General features: G+C 34.6%; 4 protein-coding genes across 4 annotated transcripts; 1 reads left to right on the top strand and 3 right to left on the bottom strand.

Moving 5' to 3' along the window:
• Positions 1 to 5,836: 5,836 nt before the first annotated feature.
• On the bottom strand, positions 5,837 to 6,196 carry LOC141679519 (uncharacterized). The gene has a single exon (XM_074486000.1). It carries the CDS (start codon positions 6,194 to 6,196, stop codon positions 5,837 to 5,839), a length of 360 nt encoding a protein of 119 aa, XP_074342101.1.
• A 3,049-nt stretch (positions 6,197 to 9,245) lies between these two features.
• On the bottom strand, positions 9,246 to 9,839 carry LOC141679520 (uncharacterized). The gene has a single exon (XM_074486001.1). It carries the CDS (start codon positions 9,837 to 9,839, stop codon positions 9,246 to 9,248), a length of 594 nt encoding a protein of 197 aa, XP_074342102.1.
• A 5,254-nt stretch (positions 9,840 to 15,093) lies between these two features.
• LOC141679521 (uncharacterized) lies at positions 15,094 to 15,768 on the top strand. The gene has a single exon (XM_074486002.1). It carries the CDS (start codon positions 15,094 to 15,096, stop codon positions 15,766 to 15,768), a length of 675 nt encoding a protein of 224 aa, XP_074342103.1.
• Positions 15,769 to 21,179: 5,411 nt separating this feature from the next.
• Positions 21,180 to 22,928, bottom strand: LOC141679522 (uncharacterized). Its single transcript, XM_074486003.1, has 4 exons — positions 22,289 to 22,928; positions 21,945 to 22,166; positions 21,689 to 21,839; positions 21,180 to 21,603 (listed from the first exon to the last, which is right to left on the bottom strand). Exons 1-4 carry the CDS (start codon positions 22,926 to 22,928, stop codon positions 21,180 to 21,182), a joined length of 1,437 nt encoding a protein of 478 aa, XP_074342104.1.
• Positions 22,929 to 23,551: the final 623 nt, after the last annotated feature.

Below are 23,551 nucleotides of genomic sequence, written 5' to 3' on the forward strand. Positions count from 1 at the left end.
TTTCATGCAAAAATCCTCTGAAAGTTGATTAAAAAAATCTTTTCCGAAATCTCATTTTAAAGTTTTGGAAATCAACTATTTGGTCGTCATTACTATATAAGTTACTTGCTATTTTTATGATTTACTAATGAAATGTCTAATTAAAAGAATGCCCATATAAGGTCTCTCCACTTTGGTACCTCTTCCACTTTTCCTTGGATTCTGCTCGTACTTATTAGTCGACGAAACTTCATTTACCGTCGTATATCATTTTATTCGCAATTCTACCGCAACACTGACATTTAGTACTGTCTATGACATTCTTGTCATCGTCTCTGACGTTATGCTTGCAACCACGCATGCGACTCGACATTCGGTCTATAGATAGGGTCGCATCTTCTTGCTAGTCCTACCTATACCTAGTAGGGTAGATATCATTCCTTGCGCAGCTCCGATAAGTGATAAGAATCTTCTCGTAACGGTGGTGCCTTCGAAACGTGCAACGTTGGTTCTTCATCAGCTTCCGTCAACTCGTTGCCTCCAGCGTGAAACTCGTCCTACTACCTAATTCTAAGTTAAATCGTACCCAAAACTCACCTAGCCTCTCTTACACGAAGTTCTCACAAGACTCAATCGCATTTTCTTTAAAACCACGTAAAAATAGGCTAACATACCCAATCTCAGTCGATCTGTCGATTCCTCATTACTGTAGGATCTGAGAACTCAATATACCTATAGCGTTACGATATTCGCCTGACACTTTCTCAACAATCCTATCTTACCAACTCCATATCGGATCTGCTAACCCTAATTCGCACTCAACTCAACTTAACATGAGTATGCCAAGGGTCTTTCCTATCTTGTACGGCCTACCACTCCAATCTTACTCTCACCTATTCTTATTTCAGTGACCAATAACCTGTAGCTCTGATACCAACTTGTAACAACCCAAATCGGGGGTCAGGATTCGGTGTCACTAAACAATCTTTACATAAAATAAAATAATAAACAAATAACCCCTTGAATCCGGATCGTTTACAAGTTATGGTATGAAACAAGGATCTAACCTTCTACAACTCGTAACAACTAGAATACAAGTGTAAATACCTTTGTACTAAGGCTCTTGTCATATTCTTCTAACTTCTTCAACCTCTCGCATCGGAGATTTCTGTAACTTCTGTTGTCTATCAAAGTTATTCACTTTATCCTTATCTGTTTTTGGCAGAAATAAGAATTTACAAAGCAAGAGTGAGCCAAAATGCCCAGCAAGTATATAATTTGAGTTTCAAGCATTAATACCAAAGGAAAAACTTCTGGACAAAATCTTAAAACAATTTTAAGCAATTCTATTTATTTGAGTGAGTTGAGTGAATAAATGTTGGCTGCTACCCAGCCTTTAATTATAAGTACAAAAATGACAAGAGATTCCCCAATTCATCTCCTGAATCAAGGTTTTGTCCGGTTTTTGAATCATAAAACCTTTCGAGAGAGATTGCTGTTAATGGCGATCAACAATAAATTAGGCTAGACACTAGTTCACACTTATATCCTGCTGATCAGTCAGGATACAGTGTAGATCTATACCCAACTGTATAGATCCATTCAGGTACCTAGGCTCTATCGCCTAATGGTCCGGTCCATCCCCGGCCCATAGGATTCAGCTCATCACTGGCCCTTACAGTAAACATCTAGCCCGTAGAGTGTTTTGATGTCAAATCATTTTGAATTCAAAACATCCAAATTCAGGGTTCGTAAATAACCCGAAAGAATGGGTATTTGCTCAAGAGAGCAATCAAATTATAGGAACAATAACGAAAAAGAACTTGCATAATAAGAGTAATTGTAGCGAAATATAAAGCATTTAACTATTCTGAACTTAGAATAGGAACAAAGAAATAATTGCAGTATTTTAAAAGAAAATTCAGGAATACTTGCCTCAATAAGCTTTAATCGCTATTACTAGTTGACTTTGGTTCGACTTGAACGTTCGGCTGTATCGTCAACTACTAGCCCATTCTGGATATGATCCCAACATTCAGGCCCTTCACTTGGAACTTTGTTGATCTCGACATCTAATCATTAGATTGTTCCTAGTTCGATGTCGATACTCGGGTTTTCCGTCTAGGACCTACATGATGAAAATATTCTAATTCAGATAATCGCTTCGCTTAAGCTCAACTTAATACCACTATTACTTCTACACATGCGATTTCATAACCCAACTTATATGTATATGTATTATTAAAATGCACATAGCAATTAGGGTTCACATCTTCAAGACTCGGTTCGATATTTATTTTCGGAAAATACGCATATTTGTTATTTTGAAAATAGGGTAATCGATTATTCACAAAATATCTTATCATATCACGTAAGTAGGTTTCATAACATTTAATTATATATCCTCGTTCGATGTCTTCGATAATTACAGGTTACGTTCCCGTATTTTCGGAATCAGTTTCCCAAAAATCGGGTAGCATCTCCTCTGTTTATCGGCCTACCCGTCGAAGCAATTCGACGTCAATCCACAACAACAATCCAATCACCATTCGCAATCCCAATCACCGATACAATTCAGTTATTAAATATTTTTATTCGTACTTTAATTTGTATTTTTATGTTTTTATTTGTAGTTTTATTTTATTCGTAGGACTCAGATAAAAATCATCACCGTCCACCGTCGACTCGCCGAAGCTCATCGTCGACGGCGGTAAAATTCGCGGGTTCCCGTTCATAATGGACATCCAACACGAATTCATCGATTAATTGTTGTAACTTTTAAAATATAATTCGAATAATTATGGAAATTTATTCGAAACATTATACCAAATAATTCGAATAAATACTGTAAATATTTACTTCGAATAAGTACAATTAATCGAATAAACCATCCAAAATAATCACTCAAATCCCACCGTTTTTAATTCATCAGAAAATCAGGAAACCATAAAGAAATCAACCAGTAAAACGATACACGCACGCGCGTGTACCGAAAACACAAGCAACCAGAAACAAAAGCCATAACAGTGATAGCCATGCGCCTCCGTCAACCAGACACACACACCCACAGTTCGCACACACACACGCACCCACACATAGTGCGCACACACACACATATACACACACACAAAAGCGGGCGGCGGCTCCTCACCGGAACAAGGGAAAACAGTCACCGGGAACCGAGAAGCAGGGCAACAGGCAATAAGGAGGAAAAGAAATGAAAATAGAAAATAAGAGAGTAAGAATTGAGAGATAGATAGAGAGATTGTAAGGGTTTCCGAGAGAGAAAGGAGAGATTGGGGGTTGGGGTCGAGGGAAAGGAGGTGGGGGGTGCAGGGGTAGATTTAGGATTTTATTTTGTTTTTGTTTTTTTCGTTATTAACCCGATTCGTATTGCCATTTACGGTTTCAATATATTAATTTACGAGTAATAATAGTCCGAAAGTTTATCCGAGCATATTTAAAATTTCTCGAGATAATTAAAACTAATTATTGTAAAAATTCATAATTTAAAAAAATCATTTTTGAAATGCGCATCCGCTTGTATTTTACAATTAAATAAAATCGGAAAATCATTTAAAGATAAATAATTAGTAAAATATTAATTTCTAAATTTTATAAACTCCCAAAAATAATAATTAAGATTATAAAACAACAAAAATAATTTTAGAGATAATTTTAGCATTTATAAGAATAAACATTCAATAAAATCATTTTAAAAGCAAAATAATTCGTACAACTCAATAATTAACTATACAATTAATCTTTGTACCCAACAGATCACACACAATTTGTACTAAAGCAAAGCACAACTGACAGACTCATCAAGTATTTTATTTATTTAATAATTCGATAATTATATTTACAGATCGGGTCCAAAAATAGGTTACTTAGCCGCTAAGTAACTATAAAGACGATACGACTTTAATACCAGACTTTGATAATTATTAAAACAGAGATTCTTATAAAATACTTTATACGAAAATAAAGTGATAATATCTCGCCTTTTGGAAATACGGATTTTTATCTCTATAAAATGATTTGCGTATCGGAAATTTCACGCCAGGACTCGTACAGGTCAAACCGTACCCCGAATCGAAAAAGTCAAAACATGAAAAGTGTTCAGAATTACCAGATTAGGTTAGGAAGGAGTTTTCGGAAGAGTTTCGGGTTGTAAGAACGCAAAAATGATTGAAGTGGAACGATTTCTGGTTCTAAAAAGTAATTTTACAATTACATGAAATAAGCATTATTAATTCTATAAATCCTTATAAAATCATATGATAATCCAAAAATTACCAGAAAAATACCAAAACACTTTATATTTTATTCTGGATACTTAAAGATTGAAATATCTAAATTTTATCATAAATAAACATCCAAATATTAATATCAATCATCAATAATTCACCAAAATTCACATAAAATCACATAATAATTATTTATTGATAAAAATAATTACATAATATTTCTCAGACGTTACATCAGTCCTGTGTCAAAAAGTTGGAAGCTGTAGAGAAAGTTGCCAAGGAGAGGTTGACGAGCATGAATGATCTTCAAAGGGAGTTTGATGAACTTGCCACCTAGGTGCAATCCCTTGAACATGATATGCGTTCTGATGCTGAGAAGGTCATGCACCAGCAGATTATGAGGACTAGGGTTGACACCATGTTGGAGTTTCATAGAGGAGAGTGGAAGACCTGGGACGTGCTTGAGACCGTGAAGATCTATAATAATGACTTTCCCGACGACGCTTTCCCTCTAGACGAGTTTGAGACTCCCAATGAAGACACTGAGATGAAGTCCCCGAAAGATGATAATCCTGATGAGTAGTAATTTGACATTGTTTCCTTGTTTTATGAATTTTCGCTTTATGGAATTCTGCTTCGTACTTTGGCTCTTAAGTTGCTATGTTGAATTCCTGTTTCGTCTTTCAGATGAAGAATTCTGTTTTATTTTGTCGAATGTTAATCGTAATGTTTACATCTTTTAAATCGTAATCATTCTGGGTTTTACATTTCATTAAACTTCTGATCTTTTTGTTTAGTTAGATCATTTGATGTTGATTGAATCTTATCGTCAAGATCATATGTATATATTCTCAACACATGTTCGTCTCGTAGAATTTCGATGAATAGTCTCTTAGGAGAAAGAATCATCGTAACTTGTCATTTTAGTTCGTCCTTGTTCGTTGTTTTCCACGTAATTGCAAATGTTAATATATGTCATCATTTTTCATTGTAAAAATGTATACTTTTGTTATTAAAAATCGTTAACACGTCATTTCGTTAACAAACGTTGGTGCATGCACTCGTAGGGTGGTTAAAAGACCTTATTCCCTCTTGAAACACACCAAATTATTACATGTATAAATTCGTAAAATGTCATATAGGTACATAAATATTGTAGTTTTATATGTTAATTTTCGTAAGGGACGTCATAGCGCTCTTATTATCAACTGAATTCGTCAAGTGCATACGACACTTGCAAATCAGCAAAAATTGTAATTGGGTGATCAGCCCTTTGAGAATTTAATTTTACACAATTGTAGAGTGATGTTGTAAAATTTTATAGAATTAAAGTACAAAAGCAAATAGAATCTTCAAGCATAAACTTATATATTACCTAAATAATTCTCAATTCGAGAGCTTAATCACATTGCACAATAAAGTAATTCACAGTGAATGGAATCATAGAATTGATCTTGCATAAATGATTTACCAAAAGCAAATGATACCAAGTAGCACACAATGTCATGCCAAACACAAATGACTAATCGAATACTAACTATGTCCTAACTGACTTATTGATCCACGACTTCTAAAAATAGAAATTTGAAAAGATGAGATAGAAAAATTTACACATGATAAAGTTTTAGGTGTGAAGCGTTCCGGGCTCTTGGTATCTGCGTTCCATCCATAATGGACAGTCTGTAAGCTCCACGTCCCACAACATCATCTATGAAGTAAGGGTCATCCCAAGTGTCAGCAAACTTCCCTGTCGTCATGTCCATCGTGTTCTGGAATGTTTTTCTCAGTACCATGTCACCAACATGGAAAATCCTTATGTGAACATGTCTATTATAGACATTGGCCACTCTTTGTTGGTAAGAAGTTATCCTGATTTTTGCCATTTCCCTCAGCTCATCCACTGTGTCTTTGTCGTGTGATAACTCTACGTTATTCACATCATTTGTCAAGAGTCCATATCTTATCATCGGTATTATGACTTCTGTTGGTAACACAGCTTCGGTGCCATAGACTAGACCGTAGGGTGTCTGCCTGTAGACGTCTTTGGAGTTGTAATATCTGACCACAATACCCAAGGAAATTCTTCATCCCACTTTCCTTTACATGTCATCAATCGTCTCTTTAAGTTGTTAATTATGATCTTGTTGCTTGACTCGGCTTGTCCATTGGCTTGAGGATATCTTGTTGTTGACTTAACTAAGTTGATGTTCCAACGTTTGCAAAATGCTTCAGTTTTGTCACTTATGAACTGCGATCCATTGTCACAAATGATTTCGGATGGTACACCAAACTTGTAAAGAATATTTCTTTTAATGAATGAAATTACTTCCTTTGACGTCACTTGCTTGAATGCCTTCACCTCAATACATTTTGAGAAATAATCAGTCATAGCTAACATAAACACCTTCTATCCTAGTGTTGGTGGCATTTTTCTCACAATGTCCATTCCCCATTTCATGAACGGCCAAGATGGAATGGACGTATGAAGCTGCTCAGATGGTTGATGTATGACGGGTGCGTGTCGTTGACAGGCGTCACATTTTTTCGCATAGTTTAGGGAATCTTGTGTTAGTGTCGTCCAATAGTATCCCAAGTGTAGGATCTTTAAGGACAGATTCCTTCCATTAGTATGATTCCCACATTCACCTTCGTGTACATCCCTTAGCACCATGTCTGCTTCACGGCTTGTCAAACATCTCTGTAGCAGCCCTGTGGAAGATTTTTTGAATAATTCCCCATCTATAATCGTGAACCTTGATGCCTTCATCCTGAGAATTTTTGCTTCATTGTTACTGACTTGAACTATTCCGAATTGTACGTAATCCTTGAATATTTTTATCCAATTGTCAGCATCTTTATTGGTGTCGTCATCATATTGAATAAGGGTCATTACTTCTGTTCCAAGAACTAATCTTTCCATAGCAGGCTTCATGATGTGGACTATTGGAATGTTGTTGAGGTCTAACTTTTTGAACACAGCTCATAATCCATCCAATGCGTCAACTTGCACATTATTCTCCCTTGGGACCTGTTGTATGCTGAAGTTATCAAACTAGTTGGTTAGTCCTTTTGTGATGTCAAGGTAAGCTGCCATTTTAGGGTCTTTGGCTTCATAAGAACCCTTGACATGATTGAAAACACGTAATGAATCACAATTGACGTCAATGTTTTTTATCTTCATGTCTTTAGCGATTATGAGTCCTATGATTAATGCCTCATATTCAGCTTCATTGTTCGTGGCTTTGAAGTCACAGCATATCGATTGGGCTATCATATCCCCCTGTGGCAATTTGAGGACAAGCCCGAATCCCGTTCCATTGACATTGGATGCCCATCTGTATACAATGTCCAAGGCTTCACGCCTACTCTTATAAGAACTTGCTGAAATTCCTGCTCAGCATCCGTCATTTGGCTTGGACTGAAATCGGCCACAAAATCAGCTAAAGCTTGTGACTTTATTGTAGTTCTCGTTTCATACGTTATGTCATAAGTACTTAGTCATATTTCCCATTTTACCATTCTCCCCGTCAAGTCAGGTTTACTTAATACGTTCCTCAAAGGGAAGTTCATCATGACGTATATCTTATGTGACTCAAAATAATGCCTCAACTTAATGGAAGTCATGGCTAATGCAAGAACTAATTTTTCAAGAGATGTGTACCTTGTTTATGCATCTACTAAGCTCTTGTTGACGTAATACACAGGCGACTGGACTCCTTCATTTTCTTTGACAAGAACGCCACTTATTGCATGATCAGTTACAGACAGATACACTTACAAGTCCTCTCCTTGAGTGGGTTTGGACAGAAGTGCTGGAGTAGTCAGATACCTCTTCAAGTCACTTAAAGCAATCTCATGTTTTTCAGACCCCGAGAATCCTTTATTCTTTTTTAGCACGTCATAAAAAAGCTTGCACCTGTCTGACGAACGTGAAATGAACCTGTCCAAGGCTGCAACTCGTCTTGTCAATTTCTATACATCTTTGACGTTCGATGGACTTTTCAATTCAAAGATTGCCTTAATTTGTTCAGGACTTGCTTCAATTCCTCTTCTCATCACCATATGTCCAAGAAACTTTCCTAACGACACGACAAAGTTACATTTGGATGGGTTCAACTTCATGTTGTATGACCTTAATATGTCGAATACTTCTTGAAGATGACGTACATGATTTTCTGCGTTAACAAACTTGACGACCATGTCGTCAATGTACACTTCCATCGTCTGTCCTATTTGATCTTTAAACATTTTGTTGACAAGTCTTTGAAATGTAGCCCCAGCATATCTTAATCCGAATGGCATGGCCAAATAATAATATATCCCCCTGTCCGTTATAAATGCGGTCTTTTTACAGTCAGATGGTTCCATTTGGATTTGATTGAAGCCACTTGACGCGTCCAGGAATGTGAGTAGCTCATGACCAGCCATCGAATCCACCATGGTGTCAATGTGAGGCAGTGGGTAGGGGTCTTTAGGACAATCCTTGTTCAAATCTGTGTAATCTACACAAACTCTCCATTTCCCATTCTTCTTCTGTACGATGACAATATTTGCTAACCATTCAAGGTAATTAACTTCTTTATTCATGCCAGCTTTGATGAGCCTTTCCACCTCGTCATTTATTATTTTATTTCTCTCGGCTGCAAACTTCCTTCATTTTTGTTGCATGGGTGTGTAGCTAGGATCCACGTTTAACTTGTGTGTTATGACATTTGGATCAATTCCCGTTATATCGTCACGTTCCCATGCAAAAGCGTCCAGCCTTGTGGTTAAGAAATTTATCAAATTGGCTTCAATTATTGGAGAAAGGTCTTCACCAACTAATACTTTCTTGTCTCCTGCTGTCAAATCTACTTCAGCCAATCATTCTGGCCCTGTTACCATGGCTACAGGCGTCTCATTTCCCTGATGTTGGACGGTTGGCTTCAGACATCTCATGTAACAGTCCCGAGACATATTTTGATCCCCTCTTATTTCCTGAGCTCCCCATGGCATTGGGAATTTTAGTACTTGGTGCTATGTTGATGGTAACGCCTTCAAGTTGTGTATCCATGGTCTTCCCATTATTATATTGTAAGTCAAATCCACATCAATTATGCAGAATTTTTCTAGGAGATTGACCCCTTGGGCATATGTTGGCAACGTGATCTCCCCCAATATGTGTTTTGTCTCACCATTAAGCCCCACTAATGTTGTCGACTTCTTGATCATGTCACTTTCTGCCAATCCCATTTGTGTGAACGTGCTAAGCATCATGATGTTGGCAGCACTCTCATTGTCCACCAATATTCTCTTAATTAAGCAATTTCCCACGGGTAGCGAGATGACTAGTCCATCTTGTTGTGGTTCTCGTATGTTCTTTTTTTCTGATTCATCAAATATTAAGGATGGCAGATTATTATTGCCAACCCCCACTTGTGTGAATCGTATGTCTGTTTCTCTGGATGCTCTCTTAGCCTGTGAATATGTTGATCCACAAATATCTGACCCTCCTGAGATGAAATTAATCACCTTGTGATGTGGTGGGGGCGGTGGCTGTCTTAATGGTGTCACGTTATTTCTTCTTGGAGACACGTCCTTCCCAACATAAGATGTCTTCTTTGACGCCATGAATTCTGTGAGATATCATTTCCTGGTCGGAAATTGAAGTTCTTTTCGCAAGGCCACACAGTCATAAGCCTTGTGTCCGTAATCTCCATGGTAGTCGCACCATAGTTTAGAATTTAGGTTGGCTTTAGGTTTGTTGCTCTTCACTGGCCACTTTACCACACCTCCTAACTTGGTAAACTCCTTCATCATGGCTGAAGGCGTGATCGTGAAGCCATAGCTGTCATATGTTGGTGGTAGGTTGGGTTCTTTTCTCCAGTCACTGCGTTCCTCTCTCTTCTATTCATTAGACTCTCGTATCGAGTTGACATGTACTTCATCTCAGTTTGGTCTAGTATAGGGCTTGTAATCTCTGGACCTTGGTGTCATAATTTTTCTTGACGGCTTGTAGTACTTCTCGTCCTCCTCCATTCTGTCTTCTTCCAATCTTACTTGTGCCATGGCTTTGGCTTGCACATCATGCATTGTTCGGCACGGGTACTTTGTCAATTCTTCATAGAGTGGAGATTCTCGTTCTAATCCCCGCCCGAATGCTTCGATAGCTGTTCACCTTCTCCCTGTTGAATCTCGTCAATTGATCATGCATAGGCTCCCTACTTTGTTGAACGATCTTGTACAAATCACTGGTTGTCTTCTCTCACACCCGACTGCTTGAAAACTGTAAGTTGAATCCATCGATCAGATCAGTGAATGTCTTGATGCTTTCTTGTGAAAGGTTCACGAACCATTGCAAAGTTGGTCCTGATAGTGTTGAACCAAAACCCTTACACATACAGGCCTCTTTCAAGTCACGTGTAATTGGTACTGTGAATATTCGTTGTTTGTATTGTGCAATGTGCTCCAGAGGATCACTGGTTCCATCATACGGTCTCATTTGTGGTACCGTGAAACGTTTTGGTATTTCTACCAAGGCGATGTTGTCATGAAAAGGGGAATCGGTGTAGCTTGTTGGGGTTACCTTTTCCAACAATTTTGGGACGCCAGGTATCGTTTCAATCAAATCCCTCATTTTTTCTAGTTCCTTTCTAAATTCTTCTGCGACTTGATTCTTGGATCTTGTACTTTTGTGACGCAATCTTCTCCTGTCAATTTCTCCTTATCGATCATTACGATCATCATATCGTTGTTCGTCATGTCTCTTTTCCATGTCACCTTCGTTATTTGGTACATCCTCCATATCTTCTACGTCAATAACATCGTATGTTCCATTTGTTAGCACTCTGTTTGGATTGTAATCTTCTGCTACATCCATGTCCAGACGTCTGATTACGCTTGGGATGGTTTTCTTTGTCGTAGTTTTGGTTCTCGATTTAGCCGTAGTGAGTTCCTTTTTTAATGCTTCAATTTCCGAACGCATCTTCTCAATTTCATCTTCCAACTGTTTCAATGTCACAACCATCTCTCTGTTATTCTCAGCTTCTCCTTCTTGGTTCGTGACTTGTTCTCTATCGCTTTCCATCGTAATGAGTTAATCAAATCCTTAGCAACTTTTCCACAGACGGTGCCAATTATTTTTACCAAAATTTTGGTGGTTAAATGCTAAGAATCGATTATAGTTAATCTAAGGTAATACGAATAAACTAAAGTAATATAAACTATTATGACACTCGCGATTGGTGACGCGAAAAACCCGAGAACGGGAAAAACCGCGGGTGGGATTCTATGCCCAACCGAAATATGATCCACTAATCTTTTGAAAATTATATTACAAGAGATTGAATTTTGCCACTATGAATACAATTTTTTCTGGGAAATATGGTTAAGACACTTGGTGGTATGTTGAACATGAACCGGGATGTTCTTCCGCTCTTTCCCGAGTGTAAATTGATGTATCTTCGTGTTAATCATACTCATCCTCTTATCTTGTTTGTTCTCCTTCTTTTTCTCCAACCTCCCCTCTTTTTTCTCTCATTCAAACCGATGTTGTTAATCATGGAGATAAGCATTCCTATTCTTTCTCCTATTTATTCGGAAGCTGCTAGACTGAGTCCTACTCCCAGGCGTCGGCTTCTTCTGCTAATGTTGTCTAAGACGATCTCTTACTTTTCCTGTCTTAACATCCCGTCCAGTCAATTTCTTGACTCCTTCTTGTCATGTCCGTCCCAAATTCCACATATAACAAATTCCACACATAACAGTTATGTTATATACCCTAAATTTGTACTATGGGAGGGACAGTTTTACAGAAATTATTTATACTAGATTATTGTCCGTGCACTAAATGGTTTATACCCTTTTTTTATTACTGTATAAAAGTTTGTTAGGGTGAGATTGATAGTTTTCTCATAACCTAATAATATATAATATTAAATAATAAATTACTAAATTAAAGCATGACTAAGAATTTCTTTAGAACTTCATCTAAACTTATTTATAAGACCTCAAAAATAGTTAAAAAAATATTTGGTAAAATTTTAAAAATACTTTTTTTAAATGATTAAAAGATTAGTCCTAAAAAGATTTCAGTGTGACCGATTTCATCATCCAATCTCATCAAAATATAACCTTATCAAAAATATCATTCTTTTAAAAAACTTCCTTCAAAATATATACATATCAAACTTATTAACAAAGATTATATTTTTACAATAACATGTTTTTACCAATATTTTTTCAAATAGCACGGCAATTTGCAATCTTGAAGCCTACGCTTATTTATAAGACTTCATTTAGTGTACTTAAATTTACTAATATAAATATTACATATAATTTATCTTTGAAAGTTGAATAATAAATTTATATTGTTAAGGAATTATAAATATTAGATATTAATATCTTATTTATAAGATTCTAATTTTTAGGTTTTGTTAATATGAAGCTATAAAAATATAAATATTTTTTTAAAAATCCGTCGCTTGGTGTTTTCTAAGTAAAGTTTATAATTTATTAAATTTAGGGTTATATAAAAATAATCATGTTCCCAAAGTTATAATTGTTTCTTCTCATTTGCAATAATTTTATAATGAAACAATATTGTTAAATGAATAAGTAGTTTATAACAAAAATTATAAAAACAAGGGACAATATTATGCATGGATTGAAATGTCATATTATGTATTAACCAATTTATTAAACATAAAAACAAGGGAAAAATAAAATTAAGAAAAGCATGCTCTTAACAAAGTTAAAAAGCTCACAACCCTATGATCTCATTAACAACACCTTAAATTGGTCATGTTTTCCAAAAATTAAGAATTTTAAATTTCTATTACGGTACAAAATTCTAAGGTAAAGTTGTGGTTTATATAATTTTGAATTTTTATAGCACGATTAAATAACTTGGCAAACGCCCCAGAAAATTGGAAAAATATGTAATTCTACCTTTCTAAAGCCTTTTACGGATTTAAATAATTGAAAAAATACAATTTGAACCATATTCAACTTCTATATTCGTTATTCTGTTAAACAATTGAAGTCAATTTTTATTGCATTTAAAATTGTCATTAATTTAGCAAGTACAACTTGTTAAACAACTTATTATTATTATGCCCAAAGATAATTATAATTACTCAAGTCAAAAAAGAAATATAATTACTCAATTTTAAAGATACATTTATGATTGACTTAAGATTATTTCAATTGCGAAGATGGTTGTAAAGATGCAAATTGTAATTTTTGGAAAAAAAATCAACGGGATGAAATTTAAAAAAAAATTGCAAAATACTTAAGAAACAATATTTTTGCAAAAAAAACTAGCCTTACTTATTTTTTGAAAAACCCTACAAAATACTCCCTTTATCTCATTTTAACAGTCTACTTTATAAATTTCACATATATTAAGAAATAGATAATGCAATATCTTTTTTCTCGTTTTCACACAACAATAGTAACTTAGTTTTAGTTTTTATACATTATATTAATTACACATACTTTGAGAGGTAAGTAAGTGTATACATATATATATACACACACAAAAGTCATTAAATACTGTTCATTTTAAATTTATATGCAATGATATTTATGAGGAGGGTCTTGTGACTTAATATAGTCAATATTGAAATACTAAAATTTACATGGGATAGAGAACATGACAAATATTTTGGAAAATATTTGCTTTACAAAGTGGAATATTAAAATGGAATGGAGGGAGTATGTAATAATTTCATGAAATATTAAAAAAAATATGGGGACCAAACCCGGAAGTTCGATAGTGGCGCAATAACTAATACTCAAAAATTGTGTCCATCCACATAACATATAGCCTATCGGCACTAAATAAAGCAATAATTACATACAAGAATAGTAATATCACACGTATACAAAAAAATAAATTTTCCATTTATTTAAAAAATCAAAATTTGCACCCAGCCTTTAACTATCGGCGTTACCGGTAGGAAAATATGTAATATAGACATTATATATATATTAAAGTTATATGAAGTTCACAATTTTATTGGAGCCCTCGGAGTCCATCTATGTTCTGTAAATAAAATATCTAAAATTAGAGTCCAATATATAACAGTCTCGTTAAAATTTATCAACTTCGGTCTCACCGTGTCAAGCCTACCACGATAAAATGGATCATGTTAGTGTTACAATTAATAAAATAGTACTTCCGGTCAGCTTCAAGGAAACAAAAATACTATCACGCTAAAAGAAGATTAACAGAACAAGTGATGTGTGAGCGGCTACGGTTTTTCATAATCAAAACTGTTAAACTGTAAATATATAGTAGTAATTAAACTGTAAATACAAAGGTTACTTTAGTCATTCTACTTAAAAGAGTTAGTTAGAATCATATTAGTTCTGTATATATACATCTGTACATTTCTCATTGATTGATATGGAATTTAGTTGAATCATTCATCCTTTCTCTCTCTACATAGTATCAGAGCAATTTCTCTCTATAAAATAAACTCATCCCTTGATTGAGTTTGTTACACATATTTGCGCCATTAAAGCTTCAATCTCAAAGCTCATACAATTGAATTCCATCAATTTTTCCTATTATAGATCATAACTATAAACAGATTACCGTGTATAAAGTCTCAATTCATCAAAACACAATTAACTTTTCATCTCAAGTGCAAGAAATCACTGAAATCATCAAGAATCCATGGCGATTATTGAAGATACTCCTCGAACTGAAGAAGATATTGAGCATAGCAATAATAAGAAATCTAATCTTGAAAGTCAATATCATTCAATCTCTCTGGAAGCTAGTTATCCTCTTTATCTACATCCGTCTGATCATCCAGGTTAAATTCATGTTACTATCCTTTTTAATGGTGAGAATTTTAATGAGTGGAGACGATCAATGTCTCTTGCTCTCTCTTCTAAGAATAAACTTGGCTTTGTAACTGGAAAATTCAAGATACCTGCTAAATTTTCTGCTTATTTTGATCATTGGCAAAGATTCAATGCTATAGTAATAACCCGGATACTTAATTCAATTATACCTAAATTTCGATCAAGTCTTGTATTTATACCTATTGATATGGATGTGTGGAGTGATATCCATGCTAGGTATACACAAAGTAATGGACCTAGAATCTTTGATCTTAAGAGAGCATTGAATGCATTGAATCAAGAAACTCTCTCTGTTTCGGCATACTACACAAAATTTAAGATGTTATGGGATGATTTTGTGAATGTAGCAAATATGCCTAAATATTCTTGTCCTTGCCTTTGTAAGGCCAGATCTCAGTTGGAGCAATATGATGAAATAATGAAGGTAACACAGTTCTTAATTGGATTTAATGAGTTATATACTCATATCAGAGGACAGTTTCTTATGACGAATTTCATGCTTAAGTTGACTCGATTGTTAGCCTTACTGCAACAAGAGGAGAGACAGAGAAATCATGTCAATCTGGCACAACCTATAATTGAATCTACTGTGTTGATGACTAAAACTATTCAGAATATGAATTTTAGGTCAAATGTTATGAAAGATGAGAAAACGCCTGAGTTCAGGAAAAGTGAAAATTGAACAAACTCTATGGAATGTTCTTATTGTCATGGTACTAATCATACCAGAGAAAGATATTTTCATTCGATTGGCTTTCCTTCAAGAACAAGGAATACCTCAACTATTGATAAGGTCATTGCTCAAGTAGCATCTCAAAGCAACATTTCTATAAATGCTGAATCTGTGGCTGGACATAATGCTTATAGTTTTACAAGAAATCATGTCAGTGGGCAGAATTTAGAGACACCTGCGGGAAATACCACTCTTATTAATGCTCAATACCAACAATTACTGAATCTTCTCAATCATGGCATAAATTCTTCTACAAACTCTGAAATACCTCAGTCAGGTATATCACACCACTCTTACTTCTATATGACATATGTGTGCTTTGTAAATAGTCATTATTCTACTGATTGAATAATAGACTATGGAGTAACAGATCACATTACCTGTTGCCATGATCTATTAAGCAATATTACTCCCTGTAATATTGATATTTGTCTTTCTAATGGTTTTCAAACTCAAGTAAAATTAAAAGGTGTAATTCACCAGATTGCTGATTTTATTCTATATGATGTGCTTTTTGTTCTAGCATTTCATTTCAGTCTCATTTCTATCAGTAAATTGACAACTACACTTCAATGTGGTGTTCAATTTCTTTCAAACATGTGTTTCATATAGGACTCTTTGCAGAAGAATGTGAAGGGGATTGGTAAACTTCAAGGCCATCTCTATAAACTTCTCATTTCTACTCAAAGGTCTTCTGAAAATGTTCCATCAATTCTTCTACCAGCTAGTATTTCACAAAAAAGCATTATTTGTTCTACTTCTCAGATAAAAAATTGTCAATTGTGGCATTCTAGACTAGGTCATGTACCTATTCACATTCTCAAACATATCGAGAACATCTCTTTTCCTTCTAGTACTCACAAACTACTTCCTTGTGATGTATGTTATTTGGAAAACACTGTAGATCAATCATTCCAAATAGTTGAAGTCAAGCTACAGAACCTTTTAAAATATTACACTGTGATTTGTGGGGGCCTTATAAGCACAAGACTTATTCTACTTGTAATGTTTTTCTTACTATTGTTGATGATTGATCTAGGTGCACTTGGACATATTTGTTATTTCATAAGTCTCAAGTTCATGGTCTTTTTCAAAAATTCTTCTCTTATGTCAATACTCATTTCAAAATCACAGTTAAGACAATAAGATCAGACAATGGCACTGAATTATTTAATAAAAAATAAATAACTTACTTAATTCTTTAGGAATCATTCATCAACATTCTTGTGTTGAAACACCTCAGCCAGAATGATAAAGTTAAGAGGAAACACAAGCATCTGTTATCTATTGCCAGAGCTTTAAAGTTTCAGTCAAATGTTTATATTCATCTTTAGGGAGATTGTCTTCTCACAGCTACATATATCATAAACAGAACCCCTATCTCACTTTTAAATCATAAAACACCTCTTGAAGTTTTATTCCATAAGTTACCATCTTATAAACACATGAGAGTTTTTGGTTGTCTATGTTATGCCTCAACATTATCTCTCAGGAAAGATAAATTTGCACCAGGGGCATATAAATATTTATTTTTAGGGTATTCTCATAATCAAAAGGGTTACAAACTCATGAATCTATAAACTGGTCAGTCCTTTGTTTCCAGGGATGTATATTTCTATGAATCAGTTTTCCCTTGTGTTACATCTACTCAAATAGCCTATCATACTATATTTCCTAATGAACCATATTTTATAGATACACTCCGACCTCTTCCCAATAAATCATCTTCACCTCTTCTTTATACTGATGTCTTGTATGATATGACTCATACAGATATTACAGATACTGATAATTCTATTATTAGAAACACTAATAGATTATCAGGATATGATAGACCAAATACTGATGCACTAGCATCGGGATCTGACCGACCAAATACTGATGTACTAGCATCAGGACCTGATCATATTGTAAATACTACCCCCACCTTCAGTTCCTCCTACTTCTCATGTAGAACACAGACCTGCACGAATTAGAAGCATTCCCCAAAAATATTCAGATTACACTGGTCTTCAATCTTCTATAACCAAAACTCAATCCTCTGTCAATTCCACTGTTCAACTCTCTACTCAAATTCCTGAACCAAGTAATTACTCTCAAGTTGTTCAAGATCCTAACTGGTGTGCTGAAATGCAATCAGAAATTAATTCTTTGGAGGCTAATAACACTCGGACAATTACTATATTACCTCATGGAAAGAAGGTTGTTAGCTGCAAGTGGTTGTACAAGATAAAATATAAAGCTGATGGCTTCTTAAAAAGATATAAATCTAGGTTAGTGGCCAAAGGGTTTACTCAAACCGATGGTTTAAATTTTTTCCAAACCTTTGCACCTATTGCTAAAATGATATATGTTAGACTTATTCTTGCCTTAGCTGCTCTTCAAAACAGGTCTCTTACTCAACTGGACATTAATAGTGCATTTTTGAATGGAGAGCTACATGAACAGGTCTATATGACCATTTCACCTAGCATTTCTATTCCTCAGTCCTTTCAAGGTAAAAATTCTATGCGCAAACTCATTAAGTCCCTTTATGGTTTGAGGCATGCTCCAAGAGAATGGTTTGACAAGTTTGCAACATCCCTTCTTACATTTATTTTTTCTCAATCTAAGACTTAAAGTTCATTGTTCTTTAAACAAACATCAGATGCATTCATTATGTTGTTTATGTATGTGGATGATATCATCTTAACTGGATCCAACCCTTCTCAGGTGAATACTGTGAAAGAGTATCTCAGTTCTCAATTTAAATTGAAAGATCTTGGTGAACTGAAATACTTTCTTGGATTAGAAATTAACAAATCTCATTCAGGTATATATGTTCATTAAAGAAAATATGCATTGAATTTTTTATCTAATACCGGACTCAGATCCAAAAAACCTAGTACCATAACCATGGAAGCTCAACATAATTTGAGAACTGATTCTAGAATCATATTGTCTACCGGTCATCCTATAGGAGATTGGTTGGTTAGCTGATATACTTGACCATTACTAGACCTGACATTTTATATCATGTTCGTATTCTAAGTCAGTTCTTAACAGCTCCTACAGATACTCATATGAATGTTGCACTCAAATTAGTAAAGTACATCAAAAATGCACCATGCCAAGGTCTCTTGTTTTCTACAGAAAATTCTCAGAAACTCAAAGTATATACTATGCATACGGGGCAGCCTGTCCAATGACAAGAAGATCATTAGCAGGATATTGTGTTATGATGGGAAATTCACTCATATCATGGAAATGCAAAAAGCAGAACACGGTGGCTTGCTATATCGTCTATAGAAGCAGAATATAGAAGCATGACAAATGTTCTTTGTGAAGTTACTTGGATATACAACTTGCTAACTGAATTACAACTCACATTCCAAGACCTATTGTTCTATATTGTTCTATATTATATATGAAATATATTTTAATCATTCATTCTTTCTCTCTCTACAAAAAACCTAATGAAATATAATGAATACATATCGAGTTACAAAATCTGTGAGCTATACAAAACAAATAATTAAAACATGTTAATTAGATGATTACATATGTTATTAAAATCAATTTAAATTAATATTTTTCAAATCAATTTTGAATTGTATTCAAAATAAACGAACAATGTATTTATTTTAAACACTAGCCCAATGAAAATTGAATTTCAACAAAATTAGTGCGTGATTATTTGGATTAATTTATGATTCGGGTTAAAAAAATTACATGTGAAAAGCCGGAAACTTACGAGACCTCGTAAATTGCATTGATAGTTCACAATCTGCACTCTCTTGCGCATCAGCACAGTGCTTGAGCAACAAATAACCAACACAAGTTTAAACTATATTATGAATTATTATATAAAATTATAGAAACCCCTTTTTCATTTCAATCGGGACTTAAGAGTTACTTATAATTTTTTAATCTTAATGGACATCCTAACCATTATTTGTCCCGTGGACCACCAATTCCCTGCTCAAAATGATTTGACAATATAGGCTACAACCCATATTTTTGAAACTTTTTATCTTTTCATCATTTTTGTTCTTATGAATTTTTTCAACCACTTACATGAAATCTCGTCATTTATTTGATAAACCCAAGAATTATTGTTATAAACCGTCATAAATTTTATTTTTTTCGCACCGACAAACCTTTTTAGAATTTTTTATACTCACATCAACAATTCACTAATAAATTTTATTATAATCCAGAAAGGATTGATGTACTGGTCGAGGTATTGATATCTCTAAAATAGGTCGAGAGTTTGGCTGATATTGATTTGTGCGTAAATTTAACTATCAAAAAGGAAAAAAGAAATTAAAAAAAGGTTGTAGCTTTATTTCTTATTTGTTTATACAAAAAATAAAGATTACCACATGTTTTTTCCACCCTTTGTTTTTTAATCCTAACACTTCACTTATTGAACGTGTGGTGTGTATTTTTTTAATTATAATAAAAATATTAGATGTTATAAAAAAAACTCTAAGAAATTTGACAACCGAGATGAGGACCATTCACAAACTTTGGATCTTGTAATATACTACATTCGGCACATTGGAATGTATAGGTTTGGTTTGGGGACAAAAATTTTAAAAAAGTGAAATGTTGCATGAGAAAGTGAGAAAAATGGATAAAATGGTGGGACCAGTATAAAGTTAGTATAAAGGAAGAAAGTAGTGTATGTAAATGAGTATCAAACCAAACCAAACGTACCCAGTATATACCGCAAAAGTAGGGTCTGGAAAGGGTATGATGTACGCAGCCTTCCCCTCATTCAAAAGAACGAAGAGGCTGTTTCCCAAAAGACCCCTGGCTTGTGTGTGAATATGTGTAAATATTGAATATAACTATAAAAAGATATAATACGCAATACCGAATAGTGACTGTTTGTAGTCACTTTTATCCCACATAAAAATACTTTTGATATCCTCAACACAATCTTACTTAAGAACACTCGCAGAGCTTCTACTTTGTAAATCAAATAACTCCTTGTTCAAAAAAGACAAGACATTCGATCTACCAAAAAATGATTAGTTCCAATAATGTATGAAACCTAGAATATAATAATAGAATTAAGCACATTGACAGAATGAATAAACTGATACTATATGTTATTAACACTATATGCTACTAACACCTCAAAATACAAGATCCATCCATCCCATAAGTTAATCAACCACTCTAATTCGACGCCTCCAAGAGCTTTGATCTAATACCATATCCCCCCGAAGGTTTAAAAAATGCAAATCTAGTGAAAGTAGGTTATCCCAAGTTCTTCTCGGTCTTTCTTTCCTTCTCGTACCCTGCAACACTAAACATTCAACTCTCCGCACTGGGGCCGATATACGTCTCCTTCGTACATGTCCAAACCATCACAGTCTACTTTCCCGTACTTTGTCTATTAGAGATGCAACTCGTAATTGCCTTCTGAAAAAACCAATAGGCAATCTATCTAACAAGGTGCGGCCACAAATCCAATGCAACATCCTCATTTCCGCTACCTCTAGTCGTTGTTCTTGGGCCTTCGTTACCGCCCAAAATTCCACCCCTTGCAACAAAGCTGGTCTAATCGCCATTCGATAAAATCTTCCTTTTAATTTTAAAGGAATCTTTTTATCACACAGTACTCCTGAAGCATCCCTCCACTTTAACAATCCAGATTGGATACGATGAGTAACACTGACATCTATCTTACCATCTTTATGAATCATGGATCCCAAATACTTGAAACTTTCTTTCGGAACTAATAAATGCTCTCCAATTCTAATATCAACCCCCTCTTCCTCTAGTTCGTGACTAAAATTACACCACATGTATTCAGTTTTTTGAAAGACTAACACGCAAGCCCGAAGTCTCCAATGTAACTCTCCATTGTTCTAACTTCTCATTAATCTCCGACTTTGTCTCATTAATAATAACTATATCATCCGCAAAAAGCATATACCATGGTATAACATCCTGGATTCCTCTAGTTAGTACATCCATAATTATTGGGAATAAAAATGGACTTGATGATGATCCTTGATGAAGTCCTGTTTTGACCAAAAAATGATGAGTATCACCAACAGGAGTTCTGACACAAGTCATCACTTCAGAATATATTGCTTGAATTACCCTCACATATATCCTGGACATACCTTTACTCTCAAAACTTGTCCAGATTACGCTGTGCGAAACACTATCATAAGCTTTTTCTAAATCTATAAACACCATATGCAGGTCCCTCCTACGTTCCCTATATTTCTCCATTAAACGCCTAATAAGATGAATTGCCTCCTTTGTCGACCTTCCAGGAATGAAACCAAATTGATTTTCTGACATTGTAACCTTTCTTCTAAACCTAATTTCAATCACTCGCTCTATAATATCATAGTATGACTTAAAAGTTTAATACCATGAAAATTACTACAATTCTGAGCATCACCCTTATTCTTGTAAATTGGAATAACCATACTAAGCTTCCATTCATGTGGTATCTTACCAGTCCGTAAAATAAGATTGAAGAGTTGAGCCAACCACCGCTCACCCTCCTTACCTAAATACCACCATACCTCTACAGGTATTTCGTCTGGACCCGTGGCTTTACTTTTACCCATCTTCCTTAATACCCACTCAATTTCTTCACCATTTATAGGTTGTATATTAGAATCGCAATACGATTGACGAACTGTTTCCCACTCAATCTCCTCTTCACTTATACGAGACTCATTCAATAATTGTCTGAAATTGTGATACCATCTACATTTAATATCATCATCCTTAATTAACACTTGTGCATCTTCATGCATAATAAATCTGAAAAATCCCAAATCTCGTTGTCTCATTTCTCCAGCCTTTGCTAGTTTATAAATTCCATTTGTTCCCTCATTTGTAGATAGAACTGTATATATTTCTTCACAAGCCTTATCCTTCACCTCCATAACAGCCCTTTTTGCTAGCCGTTTTGCTTCTTTATAGAAATTTTTCTTGGTATCAAATTCCTCTTGTTCATTGCAACATATAAGCTCCTTAAAGCGTGCTTGTTTAGCTTTTACTCGCTTTTGCACATCATCACTCCACCACCAAGCCTCTCTTTGATAATGAATTTTCCTCGAACTGATTCCTAACTTATTTTTAGCCATACCCTTTGTTAGGTCACACACACACTGTAGAGGGGGTGAATACAGTGTATAGTACACTCAAATCGAACTTTAAGAACTTAAGTAACAGAAAACAAACTTTATTGAAACAATAAACTCTGTTACAGTATGGAACTGTTACCTCTCAGTGATGAACAAATATCACGAGAGCTGCTAGGGTTACAATGAATAATCTTCTCTAATAATGATAACACTTATAGTGTAAACCCTATGTCTGTGTTTATATACTACACAGTTACAAGATAATCGCTAATTGATATGGACTATAATTCTGCTTCCTAAAATATATCAATCAGATATCTTTTCTTCCAAGTATTCCATTCTTTACGGAATTCCTTCTTCATGCATATCTCTTCTTATGTTATCTTGATCTTCTTTCCTTTAATCAGCTACTGTCCTTATCTGATTGTCCTTCAGCACTTAAGTTCTGATATTTATCTTCTGATGATTATCTCCTGATAACATAAGTACTGATATCCTTAAGTCCTGACTTCCAGTATAAGTACTGATCAACAGTTAAGTACTGATTTATCCTGTTCAAATAAGATCTGAAAGCTAAACATAAAACATATTAGCCACGACTTTATCAAATATATCTAACAATC

The sequence above is a fragment of the Apium graveolens genome, chromosome 8 (genome assembly GCF_009905375.1).
Source record: "Apium graveolens cultivar Ventura chromosome 8, ASM990537v1, whole genome shotgun sequence".
Taxonomy (NCBI): Eukaryota; Viridiplantae; Streptophyta; class Magnoliopsida; order Apiales; family Apiaceae; genus Apium; species Apium graveolens.